General features: G+C 44.5%; 1 protein-coding gene across 26 annotated transcripts in view; it reads left to right on the plus strand.

Moving 5' to 3' along the window:
* The first annotated feature begins 5,513 nt into the window (after nucleotides 1-5,513).
* POC1A (POC1 centriolar protein A) overlaps nucleotides 5,514-16,526 on the plus strand; it is a 110,043-nt gene continuing 99,030 nt past the window's right edge. For 5 of the 26 annotated variants that reach the window (XM_029052398.2, XM_029052408.2, XM_029052411.2 and 2 more), the window contains exons 1-5: nucleotides 5,643-5,802; nucleotides 7,690-7,774; nucleotides 9,073-9,244; nucleotides 9,879-10,058; nucleotides 12,903-13,010. In XM_029052398.2, coding sequence (XP_028908231.1) covers nucleotides 5,800-5,802; nucleotides 7,690-7,774; nucleotides 9,073-9,244; nucleotides 9,879-10,058; nucleotides 12,903-13,010 — 548 coding nt within the window. In that variant the 5' untranslated portion in view covers nucleotides 5,643-5,799. Of the gene's footprint in view, nucleotides 5,803-7,689; nucleotides 7,775-9,072; nucleotides 9,245-9,878; nucleotides 10,059-12,902; nucleotides 13,011-16,526 lie in introns of all 26 variants that reach the window. The other 21 variants (XM_029052399.2, XM_029052413.2, XM_029052407.2 and 18 more) reach the window with 10 other exon arrangements.

A 16,526-nucleotide genomic window follows, 5' to 3' on the forward strand; every position in this document is an offset into this window, starting at 1 on the left:
TGACGGGCTTACAGTCTAATCGGGGGAGACAGACAGACAAGAACAATAGCAATAAATAGAATCAAGGGATGAACATCTCATTAAAACAATAGCAAATAAATAGAATCAAGGTGATGTACATCTCATTAACAAAATAAATAGGGTAATGAAAATATTAGATCAGACACAGTCCCTCTCTCTGTCTAACAGATATGGAGAACACGGATTTTATCCCCATTTTACAGATAGGGAAGGAGAATGGCCTAGTGGATAGTCACTTAACTTCTCTGTGCCTCAGTTCCCTCATCTGTAAAGTGGAGAATGAGACTGTGAGTACCATGTGGGACAGGGACAGTGTCCAACCTGATGACCTTGTATCTACTCCAGTGCTTAGAACAGTGCTTGGCACACAGTAAGTACTTAACAAGTACCACAGTTATTACCACAATTATTGGGGAAATTCAGACCCTGAGACAGTAAGTGATTTGCCCAAGATCACATAGCCAGTCAGTAACAGAGCTGGGTTTGGAACTCAGGCCTTCTGACTCCCAGCCCCATGCCGCACTCACTGAGCCATGTGAACTCTAATAATAATTGTTGTATTTATTAAATACATTAAATTAAATACATTAAATTAAATTGTTGAATTTATTAAATATTTATTAAATAAGCATTTATTAAATGCTTACTCTGTGCCAAGCTCTGTACTAATAATGATGGCATTTGTTAAGTGCTTACTATGTGCCAAGCACTGTTCTAAGCACTGGAGTAGATACCAGGTAGTCAAGTTGTCCCACGCGGGGCTCACAGTCTTAATCCCCATTTTACAGATGAGGTAACTGAGGGACAGAGAAGTTAAGTGACTTGCCCAAAGTCACACAGCTGATAGGTGGCGGAGCCAGGATTAGAACCCACGACCTCTGACTCCCAAGCCCCGGCTCTTTCCACTGAGCCACGCTGGGTTGGTGCAAGATAATTAGGTCAGACACAGTCCCTGTCCTACAAGGTTCGCAGTCTAAGGGGTAGGGAGAACAGGTTTTGAATCCCCATTTTGCAGATGAGGAAACTGAAACCAAAGAAGTTAAGTGACTTGCAGGGAATGTCACTGTTTATTGTTGTATTGAACTTTCCCAAGCACTTAGTACAGTGCTCTGCATACAGTAAGCACTTAATAAGTACGATTGACTGAATGAATGAATGAATGTCACGCAGCAGACAAGTGGCAGAGTAGGGATTAGAACACAGGTCCCCTGATTCCCTAGCCCATTCGTTTGTATTTTTTGAGGGCTTACTGTGTGCTTACTGTACTAAGCGCTTGGGAGAGCACAACACAACAATATAACAGACACTTTCCCTGCCCACAATGAGCTTGCAGTCTAGAGGGGGAGACAGATGTTCATATAAATAAATGATGGTGTGGAAGAAAAACTTCACGAGCTCTGCGTTGATTAAAAAGGGAATGTCAGAGACGAGTTTATTACTACTAGCGCTTTTACTGCTACTCCAGGAAAGCTTGGTTTTGAGTAAGCCAGAGCTTTTTTTATACAGTACGCCATCTAATTTAATCAAAGTATAACACAGGATAAATACAGCAGGGTGGGCAGCATCACCTTTGGGCAGGGTTTTCTACCTTGTTCTCTAGGTGATTAAACCCAATCAACCCCATTAGAGGAGTAGTTTCATCTTGTTTTCAGCTACTCCTGGAAAACTAAGTAAAGATGGGATGTGACCTGGATTGCCTTGGCAACCAGAAACAGGCCTACAGCTGTAAGGGTTCGGAGATAAAGAAAGGGGCAAATGCAGGACCTTGACCATTATGCTTCCACAATGGATAGACACATAAGTGCTGTGGGACTGGGGGTGGGTGGGTGGTGAATAAAGGGAGCAAATCAGGGTGATGCAGAGGGAGTGGGAGAAGAGGAAATGAGGGCTTAGTCAGAGGACGAGATATACCTTCAGTAAGGCTTTGAAGGGGGAGAGTAATTTTCTGTCGGATATAATTTTCCAGGTCATTGGCAGGACGTCGGCGAGAGGTTGGCAGCGAGATGAGATTGAGGTACAGTGAGAGGGTTGGCATTAGAGGAGTGAAATGTGCGGGCTGGGTTGTGGTAGGAGAGCAGCAAGGTGAGGTAGAAGTGGGCAAGGTGATTGGGTGCTTTAAAGCCGAAGGTGAAGAGTTTCTGTTTGTCACGGAGGTGGATGGGCAACCACTGGAGGTTCTTGAGGAGTGGGGAAACGTGGACTGAATGTTTTTGTAGAACAATGATCTGGGCAGCAGAGTGAAGTATGGACTGGAGTGGGGAAAGACATGAGGCAGGGAGGTAATAATAATAATAAATTTGGTACTTATTAAACGCTGTGTGATTAGTGAAGTGATTTGTCCAAGGTCACACAGCAGACATTTGGCAGAGCTAGGATTAGGACCCAGATCCTTCTGACTCCCGGGCTTTTCCATTTTCCACTAAGTCACACATATGAGGTGTTTATGAATAGTGCATGGGCCTGGGAGTTGGGAGGACCAGGCTCGAATCCCAGCTCTACCACTTGTCACATCACTTCTCTGTTGCTCAGTTGCCTCTTCTATAAAATGGGGATTAAGACTGAGCCCCAGCTGGGGCAGGGATGGTGTCCAATATGATTGTTTTGTACCTACCCCAGAACTTGGAACAGGGCTTGACACATAGTAAGTGCTTAACCAACTTCGTCATCATTTTGTGTAAAGTTTGGGGTGAAGCTTCCCCTAAATGCCTTATGGTGGAGTCCAAACCTGGTGATACTTTTGAATGTAAGCCCTTCCTATTTGCATTTGACAGCTTTAAAATTTGCCTGAAAAACTAAACTTTTTTCTCTACACACAGGTCTATCAGTCCATCAGTTGATGGTTTTTATGGAACACTTAATGGGTGCATAGCATTGTATTAAGTGCTTGGGAGAGTACAACATAACATAATTGGTAGACATGTTCTCTGCTCTCAAGGAGCTTACAGTCTGGGGGGGAGACAGGCATTGATATAAACAAATTATGGATATATATATAAGTTCTATGGGGCTAAAGGTGGGGTGAATAAAGGGTTCAGATCCAAGAGCAAGGGTGACCCAGAAGGGAGAGGGAGTAGGGGAAATAAGGTCTTAGTTGGGGAAGACCTCATGGAGGAGATGTGATTTTAATAATGCTTTGCTGGTGGGGAGAGTGGTGGTCTTTCGGATATAAAGGGGGAGGGATTTCCAGGCCAGAATAAGTGTGGTCATGTGCAATTCTATTTATTTATATTGATGCTATTGATGCCTGTCTATTTGTTCTGTTTTGTTTTATTGTCTGTCTCCCCTTTTCTAGACTGTGAGCCCGTTGTTGGGTAGGGATTGTCTCTATTTGTTGCCCAATTGTACTTTCCAAGCGCTTAGTACAGAGCTCTGCACACAGGAAGCACTCAATAAATATGACTGACTGAATGAATGAATGAGTTTGAATCGTATTTATTGAGCACATTGTGTGCAAAGCACTGTATTAAATGCCTGGGAAAGTACAATTCATTCATTCAATCATATTTATTGAGCGCTGTGTGCAGAACACTGTATTCAGCGCTTGGGAGAGTTCAATATAACAATAAACAGACACATTTCCTGCCCACAATAATGTTGATATTTGTTAAGCGCTTACTATGTGCAGGGCACTGTTCTAAACGCTGGGGTAGATACAGGGTAATCAGGTTGTCCCACGTGAGGCTCACAGTTAATCCCCAATTTACAGATGAGGTAACTGAGGCACAGAGAAGTTAAGTGACTTGCCCACAGTCACACAGCTGACAAGTGGCAGAGCCAGGAGTCAAACCCATCACCTCTGACTCCGAAGCCCAGGCTCTTTCCACTGAGCCACGCTGTGGCGGCGGGGGGGGGAGGAGACAGGCATCGGTACAATAAATAAATTAGAGATATGTACATAAGTGCCGTGGGGCTGGGAGGGGGGAAGAACCAAGGAAGCAACTCAGCGCCACGCAGAAGGGAATGGGAGAAGAGGAAAGGAGGGGCTTAGTCTGGGAAGGCCTCTTGGAGGAGATGTGCCTTCTAAAATATAACAGTTGGTAGGTACATTCCTTGATCACAGCGAGCAAAAACCCTGAGGATGAGAGTAGGGGGATCAGGGGTTTAAACTCTGAAAATCCTGCAGAATCTGATTGCGGCCATGCGTAACCAGGCGCAGTGAAAGCAGTTGCAACCCCGCCTGTACCCAGAGCTCTTCGAGGCAAGTTGGAGCAGCCTCGGCTAAAAAGAGCAGCACCCCTGCAAAATTGGCTCCCAATTCCTTCTCATACTTATAACCAGAGCAAATCAACTGATGGGATGGTATTTTTTCCACCCCTAGTCTTAAGGCACAGATGAGGGATAGTATCTTATATTGGGAGGAATAATTCAGTGTCAACTATTAGCAATAAAAGCATTGACTTGCTTAAGGGTAGACTTGGGTTTGTGAGAATGTGGTTCAGTCATTGCAATCACTGGCAGTCAGTATTTGTTGAGCGCTTACTGTGTGCAGAGCACTGTACTAAGCACTTGGGAAAGTACAATATAACAGACACATTCCCTGCCCACAACGAATTTACAGTCTAGAGGGGGAGACAGACATGAATATAATTAACATAAATAAATAAAATATGGATATGTACTGTCAGCAAACATGTTGCTTTTGGCACTTGTGAGCAGCAGAAAAAGTTTTTTTCCTTATTCAACGAATCGATCAGAAGCAAGCAATCATTTCTTTGATAAATGTTCGGTTTAAAATGAATCCGAAAAATCCTTACTTAAAAAATTTCACGGATTATTGTCGTTTAGGAAAGCAGACCACAAACCATTAATTCATTCAATCGTATTTATTGAGCGCTTACTGTGTGCAGACCACTGTGCACAGTCTTAACGATCGCCGTCCGGGGGGTGTATTACAATCACGTTTGTTTAAATCTCCTACCAATAATGGTACTTAACCACATGTTTGGGATTCAGGCTTCAGTACATATCAGGAATGTATTTATTTATAGTGATGACTGGATTGTAAATCCGTTGTGGGCAGGGAACGTGCCTACCAACTCTGTCTTGCTTGCTAGAAGGTCTTACGTATTGCGCGTTTACTGGGTGCAGAGCACTGTACTGAGCGGTTGGAAAATACGATTCAGCAATAAAGAGCGTGCAGAGTTTACTGGGTGCAGAGCAGAGATAGTCTCCCTTTATTGCCGAATTGTACTTTCCAAGCGCTCAGTACAGTGCTCTGCACCCAATAAGCGCTCAGTACGCTCGATTGATGGGATGATTTTTCACCATCGGCCCGAAGAGTTGACGGTGCCTGGGAAATGTAGTCCCGACCCGCTCGATACGCAAGGGCTCTTCGAAAGGAAAGTGAAAGCGGCAAGAACTGCATTGCCCCAAATCTCCTGAGCCAGTTTTGATCGTTGGGCAAGAACTGCCACAGGAAAAACCTGAACTCGAGCCCCTTTTCAGATGCCAACCATGCCCTTATGGGTGCCTGGGAGTTAAACGTCTAGACGGGCCCGGGGATCAAACGGCTCCGTTTTAATCTTATTTCTACTTAGATCTTCGGCGCCCTCCTCGGCCGGCTCCAGCGTCTTTTAATCGGAGGGAAACGGTCAGCTCCTTGCCTTTAAAAAAAAAACCCCGCCGCCTCCTCCCCTTTAAGGCGATTCGACTGTTGCCATTGGCAGCGGTTAGGGCGCGGAAAGCGAACTGCGAACTGCCATCGCCGCTCTCATTCCCTTCGCAGGTCGCCCATCTCCCTTCCTTCGCTCGTCTTAGGGGATCATCGCCGGCCCAGTCATGGTAAGAAGCTCGCCCCGGGCTCGGTCGCCGTCCCTTTGCGGCCACTTTCGGCCCAAGCGGCTCAGGCGATCGAAGTTGGAGCCCATGGAGGGAGACGGGATGCCGAGTCCTTCTCTCAGCAAGCGCCCCTCTTTTCCCCGGGGTTGGGTAAGGGGGCGTGCGGAGAAGAATTGATCGGCTGGGATGGGGAGAAGGGCGTGAGGGTAATCGATCGGCTGGGCTGGGGGGCCCTGGAGGGAAATCGATCGGCTGGAGTGGGGGGTCGTTAGAGGGAAGTTGATCGGCTGGGATGGGGGCTCGTGGAGGGAAATCGATCGGCCGGACTGGGGGGGCCCTGGAGGGAAATCGATCGGCTGGGATGGGGGGTCGTTAGAGGGAAGTTGATCGGCTGGGATGGGGGCTCGTGGAGGGAAGTTGATCGGCTGGAATGGGACGGGGGGACGTGAAGAGAAATTGATCGGCCGGGATGGGGGAGAAGGATGTTGGTTGAAGGATGGAGCGCGGGGAGGTGGGCGGCGGGAGCAGGTGGGGATTGCCTTCTTAACCCGGTTTTCGATTTGGTGGGCATCTTCCCCTCCGCGCCCCTCTCACAAACGATCAACCCTCGAGACTCGCTGTTTTTCTCAACTGTCTTCAGAAGGACCCCTTCCAAAGAATTCTATTCCCACCCGCCTGTGATCTCTCTAAAATTTCCCTAATTCCTCCCCCACCCCGTCCATGGTCCCCACTTGAGGATCGTTTCTTCGGGTTAATTTGGTCCGACAACCAGATCTAGTATTTTTAACTTTTTAAAAATTTTAAATGTCGAGGACTATACCCTGAGGTTCACCCAGGACCTTCTCCAGAACCTGGTAGTTCCCACCTCCAAACCCGGGGTCTCCCTCTCCTCCATCAATCTGGAAAAGACCAAGCTCCCGCCCTCAAAGGTTTTCCAGTCTAACGGGGTCGTCAACATAACTTATCCATAGAGGAAGAAATGGCTTGAATAGTAGAGGGTGTAGAGCGAGCGCCAACGATGTTGAGGTTGCAAAACGGTGGAGATCATTCATTCAGTCGTATTTATTGAGCGCTTACTGGGTGCAGAGCACTGTACTAAACCCTTGATATAGAGTTAGGACTGTGCTGGACCAATTCAAAAGTGTTGCTCGTAATCAGTCGTATTGAGTCAACTGGTGATATTTACTGAGGGTTTACTGTGTGCAAAACGCTTGGGCAAATACACTTGAACGGAGTTGCCTCCTAGTTTCTTCCCTCTCCTTTTTTCCACCCTCGCCTTGTAAAACCTTGTTCTGGAACTTTCTATCCTGTGCCCGAGCCCGCCCTGGAGCAACTTTCCCTCGCTTGCCTCATCGCCCCCTTCAGGCCGTGCCTGGGATACCTGGTTCTGGAATGTTCTTTGCCCTCCTGACCCCACCCTGGAGCAACTTTCCCTCGCTTGCCTCATCGCCCCCTTCAGGCCGTGCCTGGGATACCTTGTTCTGGAATGTTCTTTGCCCTTCCTGGCCCCGCCCTGGGTCCCCTTTCCCTCACTTGCCTCCTCAGCCCCTTCAGGCCACGCCTGGAACACCTTGTTCTGGAATATTCTTTGCCCTTCCTGGCCCACCCCTGGAGCCCCTCACTCTCCCTCCTCCCCCTCCATCGCGCCCTCCCCAACCTGTGCGGTGCGACCCAGCTGTGGGGTTTTAAACCAGGGGGAAACTTGATTTAGGAGGGGGCTTTTGGTAGGGTTTGAAAGAGAGGAAGGGCCATGTCTTTTTCCTCCAGGAGGGTGTTTAAAAACCCGTCACTCTTTGGAGGGAAAAGTGTGTGGCTGGTCTGGAAATGTGTATCGGCGCAGAATTCTGTAGTCGTTCATCAGGCCGTTCTGTGTGTTTTACTGTTGTTCAGGGGGATCCGAATTTGGAGAGACATTTCAGAGGCCATAGAGATATCATCACCTCTTTGGATTTCAGTCCGAACATGAAGTACTTAGGTAAAGTTGTTATCCCTTTCTTGAGATCTCAAATACAGTTGCCTGTTTTTAAAATGCTTTTGAATGTACAAAGCCCAAACAGATTTAAAACACCGAACTGAGGTTTATTTATCCAGTCTAATTTATGGTACAATCGAATTCAGACTACTAGCTCTCTTTTAGACTTTGCCTTCATCAGAATAAAATATTTGATATTATATTGCATATTAATAGTTCAGTGGTAAAGAGCTGTAATTGCGGGTATAATTACAATATGCTTATATTCCAATCATTCTGCAATTTTGGGGCATAGCACCCCAAGAAGTAGGTCACGCTTTAAACAGTGGAAGTACCAGAGAAGGAGGTACATGGTTGACCAGACACAGAAAACAGCTCCCTTGGTTTCTGAGTTCCTAAGGCACAATTACCCTCAGGATTGGCTGAATAGAAGATAAAGTGGTCATAAGAGGAGGGGTTTAAATTGGAGAAAGGCATGCCCTTCCACCTTGGTAATTCTCCATCTCCGCTCGTCATCCCCCCCCAAGGCTTATTTTTTTGGGGGGGCGGAGGGAATGATGGAGCTGAGATGGTGTTCTTTTTTATCTATGGCAAAAGTTGAGTCTTTACAACCAGCGCATAATAAAATATTTGCATTGAAAACAAAATGATTACAAATTTTTTCCCTCTTTCCTGTCTCCGAGAGCATTCATTAATTTGTTCATAATGGTTTTTTTTTGCTTTCGAATTTTCCCCTGAAAGCCCCCTCATTTCAGCTATCCCACAACAAATGCCCACCCATTGCCCTTCTTTGCTGCAAGATCCCATTTTACCAAGAAGTAGCCTTGTGATCCCATCTTGGTTCCTCCTGGGGCCACCAGCAGTGATCGCAAAGGAACAGAATAGAAGTCAGTCACTCAGTCGTGTTTATCGAGCATTTACTGTGTGCAGAGCACTGTACTAAGTGCTTGGGAGAGTTCAATATAATAATAAATAGACACATTCCCTGCCCACAATGAGCTTATAGCACTCAACAGTTTGGGCTGGTGAGGGCAGCGATCTGCACTGTCTCTTTGGCTTTGCTTTTCTGGTCTGTGGAGTCCACCATTTGGGCATTAAAAAACCCCCATTTCTCCCCAAAGTGTTTGCACTCTGCTGTTTCTCTGAGGTTGATCTATTTAGAGCTATGATGAAGAATTTCATTCCACTAGAGGGAAGGGTTTTTTTTCCCCCCAATGGAAACGAGGACTAATATATTGGATTCTTTTCTTGTCTGGGACAGTTTCAGCAAATGCTAACGGGAGTTTGGCTTCTAAATTTAGCAAGCGGCAGCATGGATTCGTGCGTGGTGATCTGGAACCTGAAGCCCCAGACGAAAGCTTATCGTTTTGTGGGCCACCAAGATGCTGTGATGTGTGTTCAGTTTTCACCCTCTGGAAATCTTTTGGCATCTGGATCTAGAGATCAAACCGTCCGCCTGTGGATTCCAAATATGTAAGTGTAGTTGATCGGTAAAATAAGTATTTTGGCAGTCAGACTCCAAACTGCTCTGTTCCACTGTGTGTGTGTTTTGGTTTTTTTTGATGGTGTTTGTTGAGCGCTTTCTATTTGCCAGGCACTGTACTAAACTCTGGGATGGATGCAAGCTAATTAGGTTGGACACAGTACATGTCCTGCATGGGGCTCACAGTCCTAATACCCATTTTACAGATGAGGTAACTGAGGCCTAGAGAAGTTAAACGACTTGCCCAAGGTCACACAGCAGACAAGTGGCAGAGCCAGGATTAGAACCCCATGACTTGACGCCTAGGCATGTGCCCTATCCACTAGGCAATGCTGCTACTAATTGTTGTCTAAAAACAATCTTTACATCTTTATGATACTTTCAAAAGTTCTACTGTTGAGTATTTAGACTGGTGTTTTTCGTGTGTTTTTAAGTGTTTCTGTGTTAAACAGTAGCTAGAGTGCAATGAAATCGATTGTATAAGCAGCTCATTTTGGGGTGGTTTTTCGAAGGAGGGTACTATTGAGTGATTGGGAATGGCTTTCTGTAACTCCTGCCACATGCTATGCAGAAGTGTCCAAAATGTGACTATTTTACTTACCATCCTAATGGTTTTGCTTTCAGGAAAGGAGAATCTGCTGTGTTTAAAGCTCACAAGGCAAGTGTAAGAAGTGTCCATTTCTCCAGTGATGGTCAGCTGTTGGTGACTGCCTCTGATGACAAGACTATTAAAGTGTGGACTGTGCACAAACAGAAATTCTTATTCTCCTTGAACCTGCACGTTAACTGGGTCCGTTGTGCCAAGTAAGTCCACTCTTTCGGCAAAGAGATTTATTTGCTGGCCAGAATTTTTTCTGTAAATAAATGTAAACAGATAACCTGTTGTTCGTGGGGTGAGGTAGATATTTTAAGACACATCCTATTTTGATCATTGCACCTGGTTCATCTTCACATCAGCCTGAAAAGATGCAGCTGACACTGCTTTCTTCATTCCTTCATTCCCAGACTGAGCACCCCCCTTTTCCTCTGCTCCTCCTCCCCTCCCCACCGCCCCGACTCCCTACCTCTGCTCTCCCTGCCTCCCCGTCCCACAGCACTTGTGTTTATATATACATATTTATTATCCTATTTATTTTATTAATGATGTGTATATATTTATAATTCTATTTATTTATATTGATGCCTGTCTACTTGTTTTGTTTTGTCTGTCTCCCCCGTTCAGACTGTGAGCCCATTGTTGGGCAGGGATTGTCTCTATCTGTTGCCGAATTGTACATTCCAAGTGCTTAGTACAGTGCTCTGCACATAGTAAGCGCTCAATACGATTGAATGAATGAATGAAATGAGCACTGTACTAAGCGCTTGGGAAAGTACAGTACAACTATAAGCAGTGTCATTCCCTGCCCACACTGAGCTCACAATCTAGGGGCAGGAAGACAGACAGCAATACAAATAAATAAAATTACAGATATATACATAAGTGCTGTGGGGTTGGGGGGAGGGGAAGGGCAAAGGGAGCAGGTTGGGGTGACGCACAAGGGAATGGGAGATGAGGAAAAGTGTGGAAGACCTCTTGGAGGAGATGTGCCATCAGTAAGGATTGCGGTCTCTCAGGGTTTCTTTTGGTTTTCAACTTTTCTAATTATCTTGTCACTACCCCAATTGCATATTTATTGTACTCCAGTGAATTGTAGCTTTTCCCAGAAAGAGACAATTTATTGAAAGTATTTCAGGTTCATTAGAGAAATATGCAATCAATAGTAATACTAATTAATGCTAATTGTGGTGTTGGCTCTTCACTAAGCACTGAGGTAGTAATAAGAGAATCAGGTCGGGCACAGTCCTTGCCCTGTAGGGGCTCACAGTCTAAATAGGAGGGAGAAACAGATATTTCTGCCCCATTTTGCCAATGATCCAAAGAGGCACAGAGAAGTGAAGTGACCTGCCCAAGGCCACTTACCATACACAGAAGGTAAGTGGTAGAGCTGGGTTTAGGACTCAGGTCCTCTGCCTTGCAATCTCTTTCTATTAAGCTACACTGCTCTAACCTCTCCCAAGCAGTTAGTACAGTGCTTTGCCCACAGTAAGTGCTCAATAAACACCATCAATTGATTGATACTAAACATTCGATTTTAACTCTTATCTAGAGAAGGGAGACTTTTCCACCCTCTGAAATAGGTGAGTTGATTTTTTCCTCAGTCTGAAGATCTCCGGGTAACTCTTTATTCCTCTGAATGGTCATTCTGTTTCTGCAGAACTTTCCCAGCTGTAGTCTCTTGCCTTTCTTGCCAAGAAACATCCTTGGTTCCTATACATGTTCTTATGTATTTACCAGAAAAGAAACATTTTTTTTCCTTCCATAATGCTCTGTATGTAAAAGAAATATGGCTTGACCGTATAGAGTCTGTTGGTTATTCTGCTTCTCCCAAATTGTTTTTTCTATGTTCTCCCCTCTAATACAGTCATTATAATTCTACTTGAATTTATTTTGGAATTCTCCTGTGAAGAGCTCAGAGTGTTTTCTCCTGAATATATATATATATATATATGTATATATATATATATATTTTCCCCTTTTCCCTCTGCTCCTCCACCTCTCCCTTCCCATCCCCACAGCACTGTACCCGTCCGCTCAACTGTATATATTTTCGTTACCCTATTTATTTTGTTAATGAATTGTACATCGCCTTGATTCTATTTAGTTGCCATTGTTTTTACGAGATGTTCTTCCCCTTGACGCTGTTTAGTGCCATTGTTCTTGTCTATCCGTCTCCCCCGATTAGACTGTAAGCCCGTCAAACGGCAGGGACTGTCTCTATCTGTTGCCGACTTATTCATCCCAAGCGCTTAGTACAGTGCTCTGCACATAGTAAGTGCTCAATAAATACTATTGAATGAATGAATGAATATATATATATGTTTGTCATCAGAAAAGCAGAAGATTAAAATGTTATCACAAGTTAACACAAAAAAAATGAAATCAAGGGTGGAGTGGATAGCAGATGGGGAGCAGATAATTTAAGGAACAAGAAGAGATGAAATCTGTAGAATTTAGCCCCCTCCCCCCCAGATGTTTATGTGTACCTATCAGATCCTGGAATGACAGACAGATGCTAAAGCTCTTATTACAGTGGAAAGTCTTGATTATTCTACACCATATAGTGTTGTCAGGACCCCATAGTGAGATGGTTCAAAAATTATGGTATCTGCCACTTGCTGCGCCATACTCCTAAAATGGTTAATATTCATATCAAAACATCTGGAACCATATAGTTTTCCAGTAATTCTCTCTCATGAATTTCTTTCAATCTTTTTCTTAGAACAATTTTGGTTTCATGTTTTTGGCAGAGGCTCTTATGCTTTAGGCTAATCCGGAATATGAAAATTGTTTTTTCAACCCCATTTTAGACATCATTTGAACATTTAACAGTTCAAGGAAAAAGAAACTTAACCAAATCCAATGTATCTTTTCAGCAGAGAGGACACCAATTTCTCCTAAAATTCTAGCAAAAATGCCTAGGAAAACATATGTAGTGACAGAACTGCTTATAGCTCGGTTGGAGTAGTGAAAATCTTGCATATGTGTTTTACTCTGCCTACCGTATCGGCTATCGTGATGATGTTACTTTTTTGTTTGTTTGTTTGAAGATTTTCTCCTGACGGGAAACTGATCGTATCGTCCAGTGATGATAAAACTGTCAGAATCTGGGATCACTCCACTAGAGAGTGTGTGCATTCTTTCTACGAGCCTACTGGGTAAGTGCTGTGTGTCAGGATTGATGACTACTTATCTCTCATTTCCAGGGTTTTGAATTGGGCTATAATTTCCACTGACCACAGCTACCTAGTGAATTTAAGATGACTGGAATTTACCCAATCACTTAATTACCCATTTCATTTAAAACAGACCCTTCAATTTATGGCTGCCATGCATTTCTGATCAAGTACCCAGGACTAGAGCTAATATTGTTGGCTGTTCCAAAACACTTTCAGCAGAAGACAGGGTCAAAACCTGTCACTACATTTGTAAGAAACTTGCGCCCATCTCCTGGGAAAAATTGGAAATAACAGTGTTTTTAATTTGCAGATTATATATTAGCCAGTCAGTAGCCTGACATGCCCAGATAAACCTGGGAGTCAGAGGTTTTTAAGTTGAGAGGATCTCTTATTGAGGGAAGTGAACCTCTTTGTGTACTAGGTGCCTCATTAAATGTATGGATTTTATCCATCGACAACAAAAAGGAATAGATACATATAATAAAATGAACTGTTTTTAAGGAATTAGGCATATGGATGACTATTGGCATTTTGAAAATTCAATACCAAATGTTATAGTAGCATCATGCTAATTTTGAGATGCATTATGGAGGGTGGAAATGCAAATATTAGGGTCCTTTTCTTGGCAGTCCTTTCAGAGTGATCTCAGGATCCCACCGTCAAGTCAGAACTCAAGAGTTTTGGTCCCTAGGCTCCTGTGTCAGTTATTTCCTAATCTTGTGTTATGTAGTAGATAGTGCACGGGCCTGGGAGTCAGAAGGCCCTGGGTTCTAATCCCAGCTCCCCCACTTGTTTGCTGTGTGACCTTGGGCAAGTCACTTCACTTCTCTGTGCCTCATTTGTAAAATGGGGATTGAGATCGTGAGCCCTATGTGGGACAGGGACTGTGTCTAACCTGATTACCTTGTGTTTATCCCAGTTCTTAGTACAGTGCTTGGCACATAGTAAGTGCTTAAGAAATACCATAATTATTATTATTATAGTTATTAAGAATAAAATGGAACCATGGAAAAGGAAAACAAATTTATGCCTGAAAAGAACAGTGAAGTTTTTAAAATCATTCATTTTTTTCTATTAAGACTTTTCCCTTTCCTCATTTTGTAATACTCAGAAGTGTGATACAGTTAGATAAAGATGGTATGTTTTACGAATCTGTATGTGTTAGCTTCCTAAAGATCTCTCTGATCAATCACTCAACATCAGGGCAATACATTCTTGGTATTCAACCACTATGCTGGACAGACTATTTTTGAATTTACAAAAGTGGTGACTGGTCCCCAGTGCTAGATATGACTTCCTTCTGTCATCGCATGCATTTCTCTTCAAAAATCTCTACAATCTCAGTTTGCATTAATAGTGTCAGGGTTATAATAATAATAATAATAATGTTGGTAATTGTTAAGCACTTACTATGTGCAGAGCACTGTTCTAAGTGCTGGGGGAGATACAGGGTAATCAGTTTGTCCCACATGAGGCTCACAGTTAATCCCCATTTTACAGATGAGATAACTGAGGCACAGAGAAGTTAAGTGGCTTGCCCACAGTCACACAGCTGGCAAGTGGCAGAGCCGGGATACAAACCCATGACCTCTAACTCCTAAGCCCTGGCTCTTTCCATTGAGCCACACTGCTTCTCTGGTTCTTCAGTGAAGCTACAAACTCTCCTAATGAGTCACCTCCTACAGGTGGTATTTCCAGACTAATCCCCTCCTTCCTCCTCATAGGATCCTGTTTATTCCTTAATTGTTCAGTTTTTGATGACTTTTGTTTTTACCAGTTGTATCTGTTCTGACTCTACCTATTGGATGCAGGGGTGTCACTGTGTGTATGTGTGTACAGGTGTAAGAAGGTGGAACATTGAGAGAGTGGGTCAAAGAGGGAAAAGCTTAGCTTCTGAGTCCCTTGTGGGGTAGGAACTTTTTGAACTGTATATTTGTATTTACCCCAGCGCTCAGCAGATAAGAATTTAATAATTGTGGTATTTACTGAGCACTTACTAAGTGCTGGGCTAGTTATAAGTAGTCAGGTTGGACACAGTCCCTGTTCCACATGGGGCTTACACTCTTAATCCCCATTTCACAGATGAGTTAACGGAGGTCCAGAGAAATGAAGTTACTTGCCCAAGGTCACACAGCAGACAAATGGAGTCAGGATTAGAACTCAGGTCCTTCTGACTCCCAGGCCCGTGCTCTATCCACTTGGCCAGGCTGAATACCATAACCAGTCAATCAAATTGGGGAAGAGGAAGAAAAGAAGAAGCAGCGTGGCTCAGTGGAAAGAGCCTGGGCTTTGGAGTCAGAGGTCATGGGTTTGACTCCCGGCTCTGCCCCTTGTCAGCTGTGACTGTGGGCAAGTCACTTCACTTCTCTGTGCCTCAGTTACCTCATCTGTAAAATGGAGATTAACTGTGAGCCTCACGTTGGATAACCTGATTACCCTGTATCTACCCCAGTGCTTAGAACAGTGCTCTGCACATAGTAAGTGCTTAACAAATACCAACATTACTATTGAAGGGAGGGGAGAGAGAAAGTGGAAAGAGTGAGGGGAAAGAGGAGGAAAAGATGGAGGAAGAGAGGAAGGGAAGAGGGTATATACCCTCTACTTCCATGCTGTCTCTTCTACCACAGCTGCAATCATTAATCAAGCAGCAGTAGCCCCAGGTGGGTTGCAGCTGGGTTAGTTTGAGTGATGGTAGCGGCAGCCCCGGGCTAGTAAGCGGCGTGGTAGGTGGGTGTGTCGGAGTCATGGGGTTTATCCAGCCAACAAGGAGGCTCCAGGACCAAGGTATTCTCCAGCCTCTCTGAGTGAGCAAGAGATGTTGCCTCTGTGTGACTGAAGGTGAGAAGAGGCCTTGGTGGGCCTGCAGGGCTGCCTGGTGAGGGAGAGAAGAAATTTGCAAGGTCCAGGGTTGGGCCAGGGAGCAAAAATTGAGTTGATCTCAATCCCCTTCTGTTCTCCAAGTAGGGAGGTGGGCTAGTTAGGGACCATGCCCTTAGTCTGCAATCATGAAGACAAAGACTCTCCCCCTCTTCAAAGCCTTATCGAAGGCCCATCTCCTCCAAAAGGCCTTCCCAGACTAAGCCCCTCTATTTCTCTTCTCCCATTCCCTTCTGTGTCACCCTGATTTGCTTCCTTGGTTCTTCCCCCCTCCCAGCCCTACAGCACTTATGTACGTATCTGTAATTTACTTATTTGTATCAGTATTTATCTTTTCCCCTACCCCCCAACACACACACACACAGACTGTAAACTCTTTGTGGTCAGGGAATATGTCTGTTTATTGTTGTATTGTACTCTCCCATAAACCCGATTGAATGAATGAATGAAAGGTTACTTTCTCCCCACTGTGGCATAAAATTATAGAAGGCTAAATAGGATGGGAATGGGCAGTCAATGGAGAATTATTTCAAACCCCTGTACACCTGAGAAGCAGCGTGGCCCAGTGGAAAGAGCACGGGCTTTGGAGTCAGGGCTCATGAGTTCGAATCCCAGCTC

Source organism: Ornithorhynchus anatinus, chromosome X2, assembly GCF_004115215.2.
Source record: "Ornithorhynchus anatinus isolate Pmale09 chromosome X2, mOrnAna1.pri.v4, whole genome shotgun sequence".
Taxonomy (NCBI): domain Eukaryota; kingdom Metazoa; phylum Chordata; class Mammalia; order Monotremata; family Ornithorhynchidae; genus Ornithorhynchus; species Ornithorhynchus anatinus.